Consider the following 19,854-nt stretch of genomic DNA (forward strand, 5'->3'; position numbering starts at 1 on the left):
AAAACTTCAGATCATTATTTCTCTCCACTTTGCCAGTTGGGTTTGTACGTATTTTCATTAATCCCCATGGTTTTTTCAAATGAGTAACTTTGAACATTTCCTATAAAAGTATCTCTTCTGTATATTGCTCATTGCTCTATAAAAAGTTGCATAATTTCCATTTCTTCTGTTGGATTTCCTAGAGAGCAAAATCAAAAATAAGTTCTTCCTTTTCTGTGCTAATTATTTCAGATACCTGTATTCCTTTAACTGTCAAGAGACTTGATTAGAATATGGTATTTTTTTTTATTTAATTAATGTAATATCCAAGCACCCACCCAAAGGACAAGGAAAATCTAAGCACTAAGGATATAGTACAGACAAAACAGTCCTACCATGTGAGTACAGCAGTGTATAAAGTCTAAGAGGTAAAATATGAAACAAAAGGTAGTATTCTTAAAATAACCATTGTTATACTTTAAGAGCCTTTAAGAGAAACATACTTTAGACAGGTTAAGATACACAGGTAGATTGACCTCATATGTAAATTTAGATTGCTTTTTAAAAAGGCGAGAGATCTAGTAGCTTTAGTAGAGTCAGGCATAATTTAGGTGGTCATTTGGTATCATTGAATGGAACTTTAAAAAGTAGAATACAACTTAGGTGCATTTAAGACATCCAAACACTTCATGGCCTGTATGCTTAAAATAAGACTTGAAGGTAACACCGTATCTGTGGCTGACTGCCAATCTATGTTAGTTCCTCCTGACTATATCTGTTTTTCAGCACAGAGGAGTCACAGCAGTACAGTTCCAATTCCATCCAGACCTGCATTCCAGCTTCCTGCATTTTTTTTTTTTTTTTTTTTTTTTTTTGTCAAATTCAGCTCAGATATCTGTTGGCAACTTTAGAGAGGTGAGAGAAAAGCCTTGTTAGTAAAGTTCTTTCCAAATGTTCGTGTAACTGCTAATCAAAAGAACAGAAAGATACAAAATAAGCCTGGTTGATTTTGTCTCCCTTGTTTTGTCCATGAAAGTGACCAAATTTGAAATCAATTACTGAGTAAATAGAATTCCAGTATAATTATGTACTAAGACAAATACAGTTAATATTCATGAAAAGCTAATAATTACAGTCTAAGTAACTTCAACATCTCAAAGATGCCTAGGAAGTTCAGAGTAATTTTTATATACTTTTTCTTGACTATTTATTGTAATTTGCTTTTTATACCTGAAATTAACCCAACTCTAAACACAGGATATGAGTAAATGAATTATTTCTCAATAGTGGAAATTATTTTCTCCATAATTAAAATGCACCAAATTTATATACGCAGATTGCTTTAGATGGGCACATTTGTGTTCATCAAGTATATTGTCAATGACAGTGCAAATAATTACTAGGTCCAAAACAAAGAATGGCACAGATCTACATACAATGGCTCATTGTCTCTAATGACATTATTGGGATCTCGCATGTATTTGTTCTTAAAAATTCTTTTTTAAAATAAGGGATAGATGGAAAGGCATTTAGTGGGGAAAATTTTAGGTGAAACTTTAGCCTAAATTAAAACTGATTTGAGTCTTTTATGACAATTGAAAACTGAGAAAAGGGGCAGGCCTGATTTATACTGGGTGCTAAGAAAAACCACGATCAGATTAAATACTTGTTTGGGGTGAATCACAAAACTATTCATCCAAATTATTATCATTTAATACACTGTTCTCAATCCTGACTATGCATCAAACCCCAAACACTGATTCCAAAACTACAAAGTTGGGATCCAGGCATGTTTTAAAAAGCTCAAAAGATGAATGTAGTAGACATTGTTGGTTGCCCACCTTTGTTTCTCTTTCTTACCAGAATCCTTACTTAATTATCCATTCTGCCCACATGTGCCTCAGAGGACAAGAATTCTACTTGCAGCTCCAGTAAACCAGACTGGCTTAAGGGTCATTTCAGGTTAGGTCTAAGCCATTTTAGAACAGTAAGACCCAAGGATTTGGTGGCAAATTTGGGGAAAGCTTATATCAAGAGAGGGCTGCTGGAATACAGCCTGACTCCTCCACTGCATGTAAATGAAGGTGTCGCACATGGTCTGAACTGCTGTTGGCAATCATTCCACGAAGGTAGCCAGCCTTAGGATGATGCCAATGCTGCAGTTGAAAACGAGGAAAAACCCAAGAGATTCTTAATGACACTACTGAATCACTGGACCAAAAATACTGAAGCCCGCCCTAGCTGGTTTGCCTCAGTAGATAGAGCATTGGCCTGTGGACCGAAGGATCCTGGGTTTGATTCCAATCAAGGGCATGTACTGTATTTTTCCGTGTATAAGATGCCCCTCACTTTTCCAACCCAAATTTAAGAAAATCAGTATTTTAAACATTTTGCTGGTTTTCCTCTTAAGGCCTTCTTGTTTGGATCTTAAGTTGATCATATACTCGGTGGGAAAAGGTCCAAATTGTCTCTCTGCAGCTCTATGGCCATGCTGTTTTGCATAGCTGATTACATCCAGTTTGAATTTTGCCTAAGACAATCGCTTACTGGTATTTATCTTTTTATTTTTTGACATCTTTATGGGTTCAGAAAGCTCCGGTCCCTGTTGCATCTGTGCATTCTCCACTTCCACCTCCAATTACGGCATCAGTTGATGTAACAATAAGCTCGTGATTGGAGGAAGCCTGTTTGACAAGGTATGGGCAGCTATGCACCCACGTGGCTCCTTCCTCAGCTGACTTCCATGTATAAGATGCCCCTAGTTTTTCAGTCTAACGATTTTAGAAAAAAATAGCATCTTATAGACAGAAAAATAGGGTACCTAGGTTGCAGGCTGGGTCCCTGGCCCTGGTCAGGGAGCATGCAGGAGGCAACCAATCCATGTGTCTCTCAAATTGATATTTTTCTGTCTCTCCCCCTCCCTTCTCTCTCTAAAAATCAATGGTAAATTTCCTCGGGTGAGGATTAACAACAACAAAAAATATCGAAGCCCAATGTATCAATACATTTTGTCATTTTAAAATTTTAGTTATTTGAATCTGAAAGCAAGAGGGATCTCATAACAGCATTCTTTGAACCATAACAATCTGTATAAAAACCACACAAACACTCCTTTGTACTTATTTAATATGCAAATCTGAAATTGATTTACCTTTCCTCTTTTAACAACAAATCTAAAATATATTTTTTCTTGTTATATTTTTCTAATATTTGAGCTGAACTGTATTTAAAAGTTTATATTCATTGCATTCACTTCATTATTTACTCAAAGTTTCTGCTATAGGCTTTGTCTTGAATGTGTAAGACCATTCGCCGTGCATAGAAGTCCCTGTATTCCTCCGGTAATTCAGCCAGTGTTTTTAAGGCTCTGTCCAAAATTTGTGCAGCTCTTGATGCTGCTGTGAGATCTTTGTTTCCATAGGTATCTGTTTTATCATAGCATTCAGACGGAAGGTGTTTCCAAAAGACATTCACTCCCACTCCAAACTCTTCAGAAATTACATTATGGAACCATAAAGCTGAAGAAAAATTTTTAAAAAGTTAAAACCTACAGTTAAAAAAACATAGCACCAAAATGTCAATGAAATATCACAAATTTCATATAACCAAAGTAAGAAATAATTCTTGTAACTAGACACCTTCGTTAGCACAATCCCAGCTTTTAACAGAATCATTTTAACTTTTATGAATTGCAAACCAATTTAAAGTGTCAATAGCACAAACCTATATTTAAAACCTTTTCAAATAGCAATTTTTCCTTTTTAACTTGAAAGACATAATAAAGTTATATTTGTTTTACAATTCTGTAATTTGGAGCTGTATTTTGTGTTACTTGTTTACACTCCCTGAGTCCCACAACCACATCAAAAGTATGTTTTGTACACAGAACATTTCAATTATTTGAGGAGTATATTTGACCTTTTCTGACTTAGCACAATACCTTCGTTCTCAAAGACTTCCTATTCAAGCTGCATTTGCTTTATAACTTGCTTAAATTTGCATTCATTGTAGCCTCTCCAGTTTTATATTTCTAATGCAATCATAATCGTATTTTTTAAGTTCCTTTACAATCTATATATATATAAAAGCCTAAGTGACCGTTATGACTGGTCAACTGAACAATCAGTTGCTATAACCCGCACTGACCACCAGGGGGCAGCTCCTGCATTGAACGTGTGCCCCCTGGTGGTCAGTGCGCTTTCATAGCCAACCTCCCATGGTCCCTCCCCCTGGTGGGCCGGCCCTGATCAGCCCCAATCAGCCCCAATTGCTGGCCAGGCCAAGGGACCCCACTCATGCACAAATTCGTGCACTGGGCCTCTAGTAAGTATATAAAACTAAAGCAAGTACAGAGGTGGGCAAAAGTAGGTTTATAGTTGTGAGTATGTGAAAGTTTATTCTTGTGTTAAATTTATTACTAGTGGCCTGGTGCACGAATTTGTGCACATTGAAAGGAAATAAATTAAAAGAAATATTTTAATATCGCTATTCGCCTTTTCTCTATAGAAGTGTCAACTAAATTCACAATTGACAATGACAAATCGAAACACACGTGCAATTGCCGCCAGCAAGAGCTTTATGTGTATCACACATGCACGAGTCAACTTAGCCTTTTATACATAGAGAATAAACTTGCTTAATTAGACCTGCTTTCTGATTTAGCTAAACTTTTTCCAGCCCAGTGAAGCACCCCAATTTCTCTTTCAGGTAATTGTCAGCAACACAGCAGTAAACATAAACACTAAGTAGATTATTATTGTAGACTAGAAGCCCGATGCACAAAATTCATGCCAAGAGTAGGCCTTCCCTTTGGCACCCAGGACCCGGGCTTCCCTCCGGCCACCGGCAGGCACCTGGGACCTGGGCTTCCCTTGCAGCCTCGGCTTTGTCTGGAAGGTCATCCAGAAGGATGTCTGGTCTAATTAGCATATTATGCAGTTATTATAGAAGACTATGCAGGGAGAACAAAGGTAAAATATTTAACTGCAGCAGTGTTTGACTATATTCTGCACAGTGAGAAAACCTGAAGTCATTTCAAGGTCCACCATTTCTTCTTTTCAGTCAGGTCAAGTTTCTAAACTTTCTAAATCTCCATTTTCCGGCTAATGAAAAGAAAATAGGATTCCACTGAGTCTCCTATCTACCTACTCTAGGACTTCTGTGAGGATCAAAAGAGACGAGGCACGGGAAAATGCTTCATAGACATTTGGTTAAAGTGTAAAATGTTTGCACCTGGCTATAAAGCAAGTCATGTTCCTGGGCTGAAGAAACTGCAAGGAGGCTAGTCGCTAGGGAGAGGAAGCCAGGTGTTGCTATGTGACGTCATTACCCAGCGCCGACAGCCACTGTTTCTGGGCTGGGCTGTGAGCTGTGGGCCGCATTTTGACCCATGGGGTCTCAGCAGCATTGGCTGTGATTTGGTGGGCTGTCGCTCCAGGGTGGTGGCGGGGCCTGTGTCCCACTTGGGGGAAGCCGAATGTTGGTTTGTGGGCACCAGGTCCATGGTGCCGTTTCTTTGTAAATGGCCAATGCATGTCATGGCAGCTCCTGCATTGAGCATCAGCCCCCTGGTGGTCAGTGTGCGTCATAGCGACCAGTCCGACGGTCAGACACGTAGCATATTAGCCTTTTATAGATAAAAATTGTATTATAACTGTAAACCTACTTTTGCCCACCCCTGTATTTTAGCGGAGTGATCTTTTTCATATACAGCTAATTACTTTTTTACTTCCACTAGAAAGATGACATCTTTGTCTTCAACTGAGTAAACATTTCAAAATATAGGTGTTACAAGAATATTAAAGCAATACCACACTATAACAAAGATGAAATAATTAATCACATCCAAAAAATGTCTCAGTTAGTGAAAGGATGAAAGGAAGATATTTAAGATGTTAAATTTTAGAAAAAAAAAATCAACGAATGCCCATAGGAAAAACAAAACCTTAAAGTGTTTTGATTTGCAAAACAAGTTTTTAAACATGGTTTTAATATTAACCACTCTTTCTTTCAGAACCTTTTTTTCTTTATTCAATATAACAGGAAAAATTATAAACCATTAACTTAAATCCAAAGATGGGGCTTTGCTTTATTTCAAAATATATGCAAATGTTTAGGTTTTTTTCCTCTTTAAAAAGGTTGTACACAGAATAAGGGAAAACTACATAGCCCTTAATTATGCTCTAAAGATAAAAAATTAAATAATGGCAATAGACTTAAAGACTACTGTGCTGGTTGTTCAATAAATATAAGAATCAGAAGTCAATGTATCAAACTTTATAGACAATCAATTATGTGAAGGACATTGTATCAAGCCCCTTGGGGAATACAAAGATTAACAAAACATGGTTCCCTGTCTTCAAGGAATTTATAATCCATCTGCAAGTGAGATCAGCATATTTTTAGTAATACTTTACCTAATTCTATCATTAAAGAGAGGTATTAATGATTATAAAAATATTAACTTAGAAATGGGAAAATTATATAGAGAATTTGTTAATACAACCATTTAATCTTAATTATGATTTTTCTAAATTTCAGGTATTTACTTCAGAATAATCCTATATAATAAAAGGCTAATATGCAAATTGTCCCCTCAGGAGTTCGACCAACCGGTAATTTGACTGCTCACTAGGACGTGCGCTGACCACTGGGGGATCAGTGAGGAACGAAGGTAGGCCCCAGCCGGCAGCTGGCAGCTGGGGGAAGGAAGGCCCCAATCAGCCCTGTTTGCCAGCCAGGCCTAGGGACCCTAACTGCATGAATTTTGTGCACCGGGCCTCTAGTAATTATAGATGTTAATTACATCACTGGTTAGCAGCAACAACTAATGCCTACTTATAAAGAAATTAAGTAATACATTCAAACTGTAGAAAATAATGCACACAAGATATCACAGGTGTTAAAGATTATAACATTTTGATATTTAATAAAATCTCTATTTTGGCTTTGAAATACATTTACCATTCCTTGGTAAATACTTAAACAACAGTTCTAAAATACATAAATATTTTAAAAATAAAATGATTAAAAAGAACCACCAGATAGAATCTTTTCCCACATATAAATCATCCTCCTTGATGTCATTTAATAGAATAAAGTATAATAATATATTTATAGGTTGCCTTCAAAAAATAAGATTTAATTTTATAAGAATTTGCCTAAGCATACTTTAAAACACATACACACAATTCTGTACAAAAATCATCTTGTTTAGGCCAGCATACATACAACAAATATATTTTTGGACTAAAAAATCATATAATGGGTAATCAATAGAGTACAGGTTTTTTAAATAGTAAATTACAGAGGTCCAGAAATCTTACCAGGAATGAATAATACATCTCCAGCATTAAGGGAACATTCATACCTTCTAGCCTTGGAAAACAGTGGATATTTAGCTAAGTCTGGGTCATCTATATTCAGTACTTCTGATTTAGTACCTGAAATGTTCCAAAAAAGGATAATACATATTGAGCAAAGTTAGCCTTTTTGTAAAAGTAATTACAAATATAAATTTGAAAATTATTCTTTTCTGTATAATGACTTTCTATACCCATACTGTGAAAACAATTACTATTCCCCTGAAACCTAATACATTTTCCAGTGACTCATCCCTTATGTATGACCACTGCCATTCATGTAATACAATTAAGAAAATGTACAAATCTCATTCTTCATATAGCCTATCATTGCATGTATACACATACACAATGGAACACAATACATTTTAATTAGGAAGAAGCCCTAAAATGTTTTCCTATGAGAACAGAGAGATTTCTCAAAAAAGAGTACTAAATAAACCAATCTTTAAAAACTAAAAACTTAAGAAAAAAGAAAATACCTGATAAATATAAATACTGGGCATCTCGAGGACTGAACAGTACAACACGCTTTTTTCCTGTCACTTGTATTAAGAAATTATCCATTACCTGGAAAGCAGTAAGAACTTATGAATAAACAGTATCTAAAATTCACATAAACAAAACCAATGGTATTCCAAACAGTGAACTATAAATCCTATCCTTTAATAAGATTTGGCTCACATTATGTAAAATCCTAAGAGTAATGTTCTAATGTAACAATGAAACATTTGTATTAAAACACCACTGTTCATTTACTAGTATTAAAGATATTTCTGTAGCACTGCCTTAAAATGGAAAGGATTGGCAAGCCATTAGGAAATCTGAAGTCCAAATTATTTGCCCTTGCCTCACCATTATGACAGTGAGGGTAGTTACACCTATTTGAGGCTCCCCTCGTTGGTTTTATTACTTATCTATCCAGGAATGCTAGAAAGCCAGTATTCAACAACAAATTAAAAGCACTTAGTAATATCAGGTGTTGGAAAAATACAAGGTACTGCAGCAACTGCTACTCTTTCAATAACTTACTATATGGCCATAATTTGTTTATAGCAGCAGTTGCCAACCGGAGGTCCGCGGACCACTGGTGGTCCATGAGGTCTGAAAGGTTGGCGATCGCTGGTTTAAGGAAACCTTTGGAGCAGCAGTCACCAACCGGTGGTCCGTGAGATCCAAAAGGTTGGCAAAAGCTGGTTTATAGACATCTTAATTTTAAATTATTTCTATCCTATCTAATAGTAATATGCAAATTGACCGTCACGCCAACACACAAGATGGCTGCCCCCATGTGGACACAAGATGGCCGCCACAAGATGGCCAGCAGGGGAGGGCAGTTGGGAGGGACCAGGCCTGCAAGGGAGGGCAGTTGTGGGCAATCAGGCCAGCAGGGGAGGGCAGTTGGGAGGGACCAGGCCTGCAAGGGAGGGCAGTTGGGGGCGATCAAGCCTGCAGGGGAAGGCAGTTAGGGGTGACCAGGCTGGCAGAGGAGGGAAGTTGGGGGCAACTGGGCCTGCAGGGAAGGGCAGTTGGTTGGGGACCAGGCCTGCAGGGGAGGGCAGTTGGTTGGGGACCAGGCCTGCAGGGGAGGGCAGTTAGGGGCAATCAGGCTGGCAGGCGAGTGGTTAGGGGGTGATCAGGCTGGCAGGCAGAAGCAGTTAAGGGCAATAAGGAAGGCAGGCAGGCAAGCAGTTAGAAGCCAGCAGTCCTGGATTGTGAGAGGGATGTCCGCTGCCCGTTTAGGCCCGATCCCACCAGGATTGGGCTTAAACAGGCAGTCAGACATCCCTCGAGGGGTCCCAGATTAGAGAGGGTGCAGGCTGGGCTGAGGGACACCCCTCTGCCCCGTGCACAAATTTCGTGCACTGGGCCTCTAGGACTATAACCTTGCAAATTTTCTTGACATACTTATTACTGGAATAATCATGACTCTTCCTGTGTATGCAAAGGTGCATTTTGTTGGTAGAGATTGTGAAAAATGTTAAAAGCCAGAGCTACATAATTTTCAACTAAGGAATTAAAATAAATACAAACAAGATGTATTCATTATTATTTACATACTAGAGGCCCAGTGCACAGATTTGTGCATGGGTGGCGTTCCTCAGCCTGGCTGGCGATTGGGGCCATTTGGCTATCCCTCTCACAATCTGGGACCGCTGGCTCCTAACCGCTCACCTTCCTGCCTGCCTGATTGCACCTAACCACTCTGCCTGCCTGCCTGATCACCCCAACCCCTCTGCCTGCCTACCTGATCGCCCCTAACTGCCTCTGCCTGCCTGCCTGCCTGATTGTCCCTAACCACCTCTGCCTGCCTGATTACCCCTAACTGCTCCCCTGCTGGCCTGATTGCCCCCAACTGCTCTCCCCTGCTGGCCTGATGGCCCCCAACTGCTCTCCCCTGCCGGCCTGTTCACCCCCAACGGCCCTCCCCTGCCGGCCTGATCTCACCCCCTATGGCCCTCCCCTGTGGGCCTGGTCACCCCCAAATGCCCTCCACTGCCAGCCTGATCTCTCCCCCAACTGCCCTCCCCTGCCAGCCTGGTTGCCCCTAACTGCCTCTGCCTCAGCCCCCACCACCATGGCTTTGTCTGGAAGGAAGTCAGATGTCTGGAAGATGGCCGGTCGACCCAGTCTAATTAGCATATTACCCTTTTATTAGTATAGATTATATAGCATAGGATTGCTTAAATGGCGGGGGGAGCCTTTTTCAGCAGAAGATGCTCTTGGCAGACAAAAATACATAATCCCTATATCTGGACTGATAGCCAGCCATATGCACTATACTGCCAAACCGGTTATTAAAAAATTGAACCCTTTTCTTTCACCTTACACCAAACAGCTATTGCCCTTAAAACCCCTCCTCAGCCCCCACCTTAGGTTCTGCCTTCGCAGTTTACCCAGATTAGGTTCTGATTGGTCAGATTCTATGACAGTCAGCATCTCTGGGCCTATCTCCAGGCCTGATCTGCAGCCGCCGCAGCAGCAGCAAGTAGTTAGGCCCCTGGCCCAGCCCCAAGCCGGAGGCTAACGAGCTTGCTATGCCCGCCTTGCCCCACTCACCGCACCCCGCTGGCCTGCCTGCCCGCCAGCCTTGCTTTGATAGGAGCCTGTGGGCTGCGGGGGAGGGACCTAGAGGTGCTCCATGCACTTCCTGGTGACTGGTCGTCTGTCTGGTTGTTTAGGTTGTGACGGTCCCTGGCCTTTTATAATGTACATAGAATAGATCATTTCTACCTAAGCATTTTTCCTTTCACCATTAACCTGTATATAAACCTTAACTATATAATAACCGAAGGGTGTCCAAAATAATGTATACACACTTTAACAGCTGATAATTCTGAAAATGAACTGTACGTTAATAAACATTGACTTTATAATCATTCAAAGTCTGTATACCAGTTGGTAGCTCAATTTTGAAAATAATCTGTATGTTAATAAACACTGACTTTATAACCATTCAAAGTTTGTATAATTTTTGGGGGGACACCCTGTATACTACTACTATTCCTTTGACTTATTTTTAATTTAAGGAAAGCTTTATGATATTCCATAACTCAATATAAAAAAGATACTACTTAAAAATAAAAATAAAATCCAATAATTCAGTTAAAATGTATTTGAGTTATCACATCATTTTCTCATATCATTTACGTAAAACCTTTAAAAAACAATATCCTAGGATTTTGTCTGTCTCAATTATAAAGTTACTATGTTAAAATCCTCAAGAGATAGTCAGCTGAATTATAAAACATACTTATAAAAATTAATATAGTTGGTACTCAGAACTTTTTTAAAAAAGAATTCCTTTATCTTTATAAACATATTAGGTATTGCTTTAGCTTCTTAAATTTCTCCACCCAACACCAAACCATACACAATACCAGATTTTTAAAGTTTGTAAAACATTTCTATCCATTAAGCAAATAAAATTATAATACCATAGAGTAAATTTTTAAGATCAATAATCTACACATCTTGCTACTCAACAAACAGACACCTGACATTCTCAGGGGATATATACCTAAGACCTTCTGATGATTGAAAACGGCTGTCCACAAGCTTCTTATTAATACCACCACCTTATCACTTTTTCTACTTCCACCATTTTCCTCCTCAGCTGGTAGCCATTTCTCACGTGTTAACAAAAATACCTAATAAAACTTTATATATGACTAGAGGCCTGGTGCATGGATTCGTGCACATTGAAAGGAAATTAATTAGAAGGTGGCTGGCGGGGAGGGACTGGGAGAGATGGGCCGGACCACCCTGGAGCCAAACTCCCACAGTCCCTCCCTGGCTGGCTGCACCTGGGGCAGTGCCAAGGCTCGAAGGGCGTCTACAGAGTGAGCAGGGTCCCTCCAGCAAGTGGGGTCCCTCGGCCTGGCCTGCAGGGATCGTGCCGAAACCGGCAGTCTGACATCCCCCAAGGAGTCCCAGAGTGTGAAGGCACTCTGCAAAGTTGCTGTTAATTGGCAGCTCCTGCGTTGTCTGCCCCCTGGTGGTCAGTGCGCATCTTAGCCACCGGCCCAGCTAACTGGTCACTTAGCCTTTTATATATATATAGTTGATGAATCAAGAACAAGACCACTGAGAATGCAAATGTGATAAACTAGGCTTTGGTGTTAGCTAACAATTCACTTCAATATCACCACCTTGCAGAGCACTGGTTTTCATCCTCAAGTTTAGCAAATTACACATCAAAGATATGGAGGGTAGCCCAGAGAGCCGAAACTGTGACTGTTAAATCTATCAATGCCAAACATCTATAAACATCCATATAGCTTAGGTTTCTCATCTGTGAGCATACATCATAGTGGGTCCAAAGTTGTAAGCCTGGTGAGCTAATTCGAAAAACACTGGAAAAGAACTGCTCCTCTTTGAAGAATTTTGGAAACTTAATATCTCCTTCCAATAAAGGAAACTGCTTTCTGATATCTGCAACATCCTGCATTGAGAGGAACACAATAAGAACTTTAATAAAACAACATTGGCACAATGCTTATTTTATCTAAGACTGCCATCAGAACCCATGATATAAAAGAGAAATGGAGTGAAACTCTGCTCACTGCTTTAAAGTACTAGGACATGACCATATCCACCAATTAAGTAATACACACTGTGTAACAAGACTCAGATTTAACACTGTTTAGCTTAATATGCTTCATTTATAGAAAGGTTCTTCCTACTTTAAGCAAGATTCATCATACAGTTTATCTAATGTTAAGTATTTTAACATTAGGAGTCATCAACTTGAATGCTGTCAACTATGTAAACCTGTGGTCTAACTGAGGCAGGAGAACGAAGGTAAAGAACTAATGTAATCTTTATCATTTTAGGGATACCCTTTAGCACTACAGCCATATAAATTAGACTCTGAATGCGTGTCAAAGCTTATATAATGAGTTATTCAGAATTTTTATAATTATTTAAGATTATATTTTATTAGGTGAATTGCAATCTGTAAAATATACAGTAGAAAGAATTTCTTAATTGTGTACAGATTACCAGTAGATGACTTTAAACACTAAGATTCTATGGTCCTACTTAAAAACTAAGTTATCAACTTTTACTAATCATACTTATTCAAATCATTAAGAATGAAAAAGGAAAAAACAGATCATCTGACAGGCAGCAAGTATAAAAATTATAGTGCCAGTTTTTATATATCCATCCATTTAAGCTTGAAGCAATTGTTTCACATTCAGAATTCTTACCTTTCTAGGGTCTTCCCCAAGTGACCGTAAGTAGTACTTTTCATCCTTAAACATCCCAAAGAAAAATAACATCAATACTCACTTAGAAATATTAGAAAGTAAAGATGAAAGGAAACAGGTATTAAAATCTAACCCAGTGAAGTCATTTTCCATAAAGTTACGTTTTCTTACCCTTGCTACTAATGCTCTCTGGTGGCCATACAAAGAAAAATCTTTACATGCTGCTAGTAATAATGATTGAATCCACAAAAATATAAGTAAAAGAAATTCTAAAAGCAATATACACATACCACATCTAAAGCCACATTGTTCAATTTAGACTTTATACTCCAAATTATTTAGACTCAACAATGTCTTAAGACTTAAAAGAATTCCCATTTGGACAACACACATGATCTCAAGGTATTGCTGAGTGCCAACAAAAAAGTTCTTTAATATAATACAAATGTACAATAGGGGATAAATAAAATATACTTTTAATAATTTTTAAAAATTTTGAATTGTATTTTATCAAGCTAAGCCTATCCCTGATTATATAAATTCTCAAGCCAAATTTTTAAGAGTCAGCCATGTATGTGAATTAGAAATGTCACTTTATAGCAGTAAATTTGATACAATACAAAAAATCACCAATTGTACTGCACCGAGTAGCTATAATAAGGAATTGTTTTAATTAGAAAACATTTCTGTTGCCTACATTTCCTATGAGAATTAGATAACTGAGATATACTGGGTCAAGCACAGGGGCATTCTGCTGTTTTTATATCTACATTGACTGTTAATAACACAAACTTCATTTACTTCATTAAACTTTATTTACTTTTATAAATCTACTAGAGGCCCGATGCATGAAATTTGTGCAAGGGGCTCGGCCCTCGCAGCCCCAGCTTCATCCAGAAGGTCTAATTAGCATATTATGCTTTTATTATTATAGATTATTATAGATGATCAGAAATTTAAACTTTCAGATTTTTATATTTTTAGATAGTATCATAACAAGTAAATTCTATGAATTTATTACTGGCTAGACAGGTTTCAAAAATATGTTCTTCAAAATTCTAAAAGTTTTCTACCAGTTCTAATATTTTAGAATTTAAATAAATTCATGTGGTAGATACAGAGACTCACTTCTCAGACCCCCTTCAAGAGTGTGATTGACTTACAGCTGCCAGCTGTTAGCTCCTTCAGGTCCACCTCACTTTTTGAACCAACGTCCTCCTCTTCTTGGAGTTCCCCCAACCACTGACTGAGCACAACGGTAAAAACCTAGACACTGCTACCCAACAAGGACCCTTCTAACAGGCAGTCTTGCTCAGGAATTCCATGATATTTAAACTGAATTAAAGGTGGATTACAATGTAAATAAGTAGACTTTTTCTGAATAAACGTTAAAGCAAATTTTAAAAAAAATCACATTGATAGTAACTAATAATAAAATAAAGAAATAGTTCTCCATTAACATTTGAACTTGGTATATCAAACCAAAGCATTTTCAATGGAAGTAATACTAATAGCTAACATTCAGTGAGTAGTTTCTAGTCAGGCATTGTGCTAATAATTACTCTATGGATTAGATTTAGTGGATTATACTGTTATGATTCATATTTTATAGCTGAGTACACTGAGGTACAGAAAAATAATTTGGCCAAGGTTTGCAACCTAATAAATAGTAGAACGAATATCTATGGCATATATAACCAAGTCGTAAGAGTGGCTATTCGAGAACGATACAGCTCTTGTATATAAAATATTCTTTTATAAGAAAATCCACTTAGTATATAGACATTAATGTTTTCTAAAGAAAATGTTAGAACCAATTACCTCTGAAATAAAGAATTCTTTATGCTTTTCTTCAGCTGCCCTCTGAACCAACTTGTCAAAAGTTAAAGTTCTGAAATAAACACAAAAGAATCCTTGGACTTAATAATAAACCAATTAATAATACTCTAATCATTATATATTATAGGGGTTTGTTGAAGTTGGATATGACCTGTTTTACAATATCCATAATTTTTATTATAACCTATTATGTGGAATTCTAAATTTTCAAAATTCATTTAGCACTGTGCTTATTTGACCTAGGTTGTCTGATATTCCTATTTCAAAAATTAAACATTTTTAAATCTATGGTACAGATGGATCCTTCTCATATGCCAATATCCTCCTATTCAAGTTTCTGTTAGAAAAATGTTCCTATGGTGTTTGGTTACCTTTGGAAATACACACTTTCAAGCTCTTGTGATGATGGGCAACTACGAATAATGCGCCTTTGGAAGAGACTAAGCAAAGGGTTGATGAAGGTCAAGCCCCTCCCCCCACCCCCCACCACATGGCCCCTCCCCTCCCCCCGGCTGGTCTTCCTGCCCTTTGGCATCTACACAGAACATAGAAGCTTGTAACACTACTCATCCTCCTGAACCACGCTCTGTCATTTTAAGCTTCTGAGGAATATCTCAAGAATTCCAGTGAAGTGACAATGTTTTATTCTTCAATATTTCTACCCAAATGCTTGGCTTCTTCCACCTGGCTGAAAAGGCTGAACATTGTAAAAGCAAAGTGTGTTTCCTTTACTTCACATTCTTGAGCCTTGAGTTATTTTTTCTCTAGGTCCCATCCTATCCCTTCAAGAATCAAAAGTACTGCCCCTACATGAAGATGATCCCTTATCGGTAACATAAAGACAATCAAGTCCTCAAAAGCATCCAGGTCAAAAGCCTCTCTCCTCCTCCAGAATGAACTCCAGCCTCCAACCTCTGATTAAGTTATAATCTTTTCACTTTTACTTTCCCCTGAAATCTCTACTGGCAAGATGGGGAGAAAGGGTTGGGCCTACTTTCTCCTAGCAATGTTTTCCTACAAACATACTGGTTAAGATAAATGTGGAATGTCAACGGTGACATCAGGTAATACTGTTTATTGGTGAACTATGCCTGGCTAGAGAGCTGGTGGTGGACTACAAATATTGGTAGGAAGCAGGGGATTTGGCATCCTTATGTGCAATGTAACTCTTGCAACCGAGTATGCCCTTAGAGAAACTACGGAAGTTCATGGGTTGTTTGTGCTACTAGTGTCTGAGCTAGGGCTCACCTCTATAGTCTTGTTCCCTTACAACAAAGCTGTTATATTTGGTGAGCCAAAAAATGGCTCCCGGATTGGCATGAGAACTCCTACTGATACTATCCTGCCAGAATGCTTTTTTTCTGCAAATCCAAGTGAATCTGATGCCAGATTATGGACTAATGGATCCTGTGAGCATGAATGTCAAGTGAACTCGAGGACACTGCTGGTACTGTAGAGAGAGCACTGTGAGGCAAAAGGAGTCTGCCATCTACTCAGACCAATCTTCTACTGTAGTTTCTGCCTCACTTTACAAATTTACGTATCATCCTCCTATTCAGCTTTTGCATCGCTAACCTCACCATATACCCTTCATTCCTACCAAAGCATCTTGGTGCAGTTGCCCAGGCTTAGATTTTCACTAAGGAGAACCCGGACGTGTTTCAAGACCTTTACAAGAACAGGGCAGATAAGAGTGGGTCAGTCCAGGGAAGCAGAACAGGAGTGCCCCAGCACCTTTCTCCGTTAGGTACTGGTACCTGTCAGAGGTTCTACAGAAGCAAAGCTGAGAGAGGGGGATATGAAGTGTGTCAACTGGCAAGTTCCTTGGCCTTGAGATCTTACCTACCTCATGCATGTTTCAAAAAAAACAAAACACCTGCTACTCAAGTTCCATTTGTCTGGACTCACATACAGACTAGTAAGGGAGGTAGTCTCAGAGGGGGTAGGATCAGGGCTCTGTGGAGTCAAGCAAATCTGGGTATAAGTCCTGGCTCCATCATTTCAACCTATATGATCTTGGGTAAGTTACTTAACATTAAACCTCCATTAGCTCATTATTATTAAATTGAAGTGATAATACTGATAAATGGATGAGAATTTCTTACTTTCTAGTCCTTGGCTTAGATGCCTTCCTTCTTTCCTACTCCCATAACTGCCAAAAATAATCTATTTTTTTTCTTGCACTAAGAAAATATTCTTGTAACTTTTTAGTAGCTCTAGTGAAAGGTTTGGAGGAAGCTGAGATAAGAACTATTACATAATGTATGTGCTTCAAAAACAAGGTTTGAAAAGTTTATAGGACATGACTAAACATCAAGGCAATTCAAGAAGAAGTTTCAATAACCACTTGCTATGGCATTGGACTCTCTGGAAAATAAACATCATTAACTGCAGGCTGAAAAACGCTCATCATTCCAGCACTTTCTCCCACTTTCTTGATTTAATGAAAATTCTTAGACTTGGGAAAACTCATGGCAATTAAATTCAATTCATGGTCCATTAAAAACCAAAACTATAATGGTGAATATTCAAAGGATAAAAAACTGAGAAACGCTTTGGCAAGCTGTTATATGAGTAAGGAATGGCCCTGGACATTAGAAGCTGTTGAACTCATCTCTACTCTGGAAGAAACAGCTAACTCCCTTTAAAAGTCAGGCTATTGTGAAATACACATGTTTTTAATAGACTGAATTTGTTGGGAACTGCACATGCTCAGAATGTGAAAGTTGTTTGTTTTTTAATGTTAACATTTTTAACAAAACTCATGGGATTAAATAGTATATTAAAACTATGAGATTACAGTATTTAAAGCTTTCAAATTTAGAAATCCAGCAGCTTTTAACTATTTGCTTTTAAGAGATCGTAAAACATAAAATTACAACCATGAGGGGGGAAAAAAAGTATTAAGGTTATTTTTTAAAAAGAGAAAATTAAGTATGATTTTTTTAAAGTTACCTGAGTTGATGAAAGTTTATACCAAACATAGCAACTACTTGCCCTACATTTCTGGAGAGGGCAGAAAAACAATGGACTTATACTTATCAAAAAACAATCTGATTTAGAAAAATTTCCAAAACTAGGGCATTAAAAATCAAAATAGATCATAATAGGAAACTTTAGAATTTATTATTCTAGATAATAATTACTAATGTGGTAGGATCAATTAATTAATGAAGCGTTCAGGTGTAACCTCTCCAGTTACGACAATTCTCTGTTCCTTCCGTGGTTCCAGAAGGCGTCAGGTATACACCCTGTGTAAAAAATGGTGTTTGGAAATGTCTTTGTATGTTTATGTAAACTCAGAATTCTTGTCTTTTAAAAGCCATTCTTTAAAAATTAGTAAGCTATTCCATGATTATATCAAACTAGCCAAAAGATGATGTGCAATGTGGATTTTGTATAAATATTTTAAAGGCTTAAAACAAGTTATTTGTATCCCGAGAGTAAACCTGAGAAGAAAATACCTATATACAAAGTTCTTACTAATGAAGTCCATCTGGGCAACTGCGGCAACATGAATCTTCACTTCTTTCCTCCCTCCAATTTGACTTAGGTAATCCACCGTCCATTTGCTTGTGCATGTCCCCAAATCAATTCCTTCCAACACTACAGGTTTTCTCTACAAAGCGGAAAAGTACAAAAACAAACAAACAAAACAAAAAAATATATACCCAACAATATATCAGGAGTTGTATTTGACAACAGAGGGATAAAAATTCTTTATCCCAAGATGCTCAAACTCAAACCTTTTGACAATTCATGCTGTAACTAAAATAGGAAAAGGACCCATCCAATATACTTAGAACAAAATTTTAACATTAGGAGAACAAAACCAAACAAAACAGTGACATCATGAATAGCTAAGAGATAAAAAATGTAGATAATCTAAATATTATTTAAAGCGTTTTCAGGGGTGTTATGACTAAATGATTAAAAATGGGTATTTATAATCAAATACGTTTGTGACTTTTTATTTTGATACCATTTCAAACTTATGGAAAAGTTCCAACAACTGCCATATACCATCTACTCTGATTCACCATTTGCTCTCATTCTCACTAATCGTGTATAGAGAACAAGATAATTATTCTCTGAACTATTCAGGGTAAGCTGCTGATATCATGCTCCTTTTATCTCTACAAACTTGAGTATGTTTTCCTGAGAACAAAGCCATTGCTTTTTTTCTCTGAGTTTTCTTTTAAAGAACTAAGGTTCGAATTACACGCCTAAAACGAGATTCCAATGTTTGAACTAGAACCCGGATTACTTGGAATCCAAGACCGAGACCAGTGGAAGCTTCCCGAGGGAATTCCCATTGATTCCCTTTGGCTCAGTACCGTGAAAAACTGCTCTCTGAGATCCAGTAACTCAAGTGGACGGACAGGCGCCAGTCACGCCACAGGGGAGCCTCAACACCTCTAAAATGTAAGAAACCCAAAGGAAGAGAGCAAGGCGGGCGGGGTGGTGATGGTAGAGAAAGCGCCCTTCGTTGCCAAGGTAACGGCAGAAGGCTTCCGAACGGGGGCTCCAACAAGGCCGCCCTTCGCAGCGAGGGCAGCTTTCATTAGGCAAAACGTTTCTCGCACTCAGCTCTCCCCGTCACGCTGCTCCCAGGAAACGTGGAGCTGTTCTCTCCTGAATGGATGAGCCGGCTGACATCCCCAGGCGCCCGCTCTCTGGGCCGCGGAGCCGGCCAGCCCTTTAGGACGCCCGCCGCCTTCTCCCCACTCCCTCGCGAGGGTGGGAGCCAGCTGAGAGATAGGGACGGCCTCACCTGTGGGTAGAGGTGCTGCATGAAGTGCTCCTGCGAAACACCCTGGAGCCGGGGGACCGGGAGATGCTGTCCAGCCATGACCGCTCACGCCCGTTCTCTTTCGAGTCTCGGGAACGAGGCCCACAACGCGTTCTTCCGCAACCGATCCGCCCGGAAACTCGACCCCGCGAGAAAAGGCCCGCGAGGC

General features: G+C 38.7%; 1 protein-coding gene across 2 annotated transcripts; it reads right to left on the reverse strand.

The window, feature by feature from the left end:
* Nucleotides 1–854: 854 nt before the first annotated feature.
* TYW5 (tRNA-yW synthesizing protein 5) lies at nucleotides 855–19,827 on the reverse strand. Of its 2 annotated transcripts, XR_013960588.1 has the most exons (9): nucleotides 19,668–19,827; nucleotides 18,358–18,512; nucleotides 14,876–14,945; nucleotides 13,055–13,099; nucleotides 12,148–12,285; nucleotides 7,823–7,910; nucleotides 7,305–7,421; nucleotides 3,131–3,497; nucleotides 855–884 (listed from the first exon to the last, which is right to left on the reverse strand). XR_013960588.1 is itself a non-coding variant. In XM_080667799.1 (8 exons), exons 1-8 carry the CDS (start codon nucleotides 19,743–19,745, stop codon nucleotides 3,241–3,243), a joined length of 948 nt encoding a protein of 315 aa, XP_080523925.1. In that variant the 5' UTR covers nucleotides 19,746–19,827; the 3' UTR covers nucleotides 3,089–3,240. The 2 variants fall into 2 exon arrangements, 1 of the variants encoding a protein (XP_080523925.1); XM_080667799.1 differs by lacking the exon at nucleotides 855–884 and having other exon boundaries at nucleotides 3,089–3,497.
* Nucleotides 19,828–19,854: the final 27 nt, after the last annotated feature.

This window comes from Plecotus auritus (genome assembly GCF_963455305.1).
Source record: "Plecotus auritus genome assembly, chromosome: 5".
NCBI lineage: Eukaryota > Metazoa > Chordata > Mammalia > Chiroptera > Vespertilionidae > Plecotus > Plecotus auritus.

Bases quoted from the DNA above. Each gene is read 5' to 3' on its own strand.
- TYW5 (XM_080667799.1), bottom strand. From the start codon at position 19,745: ATGGCTGGACAGCATCTCCCGGTCCCCCGGCTCCAGGGTGTTTCGCAG. The intron at 18,513-19,667 runs GTGAGGCCGTCC...TCCGCTTTGTAG, and splicing joins TGCAGCACCTCTACCCACAG to AGAAAACCTGTAGTGTTGGA. The intron at 13,100-14,875 runs GTAATTGGTTCT...GGGATGTTTAAG, and splicing joins AAGAATTCTTTATTTCAGAG to GATGAAAAGTACTACTTACG.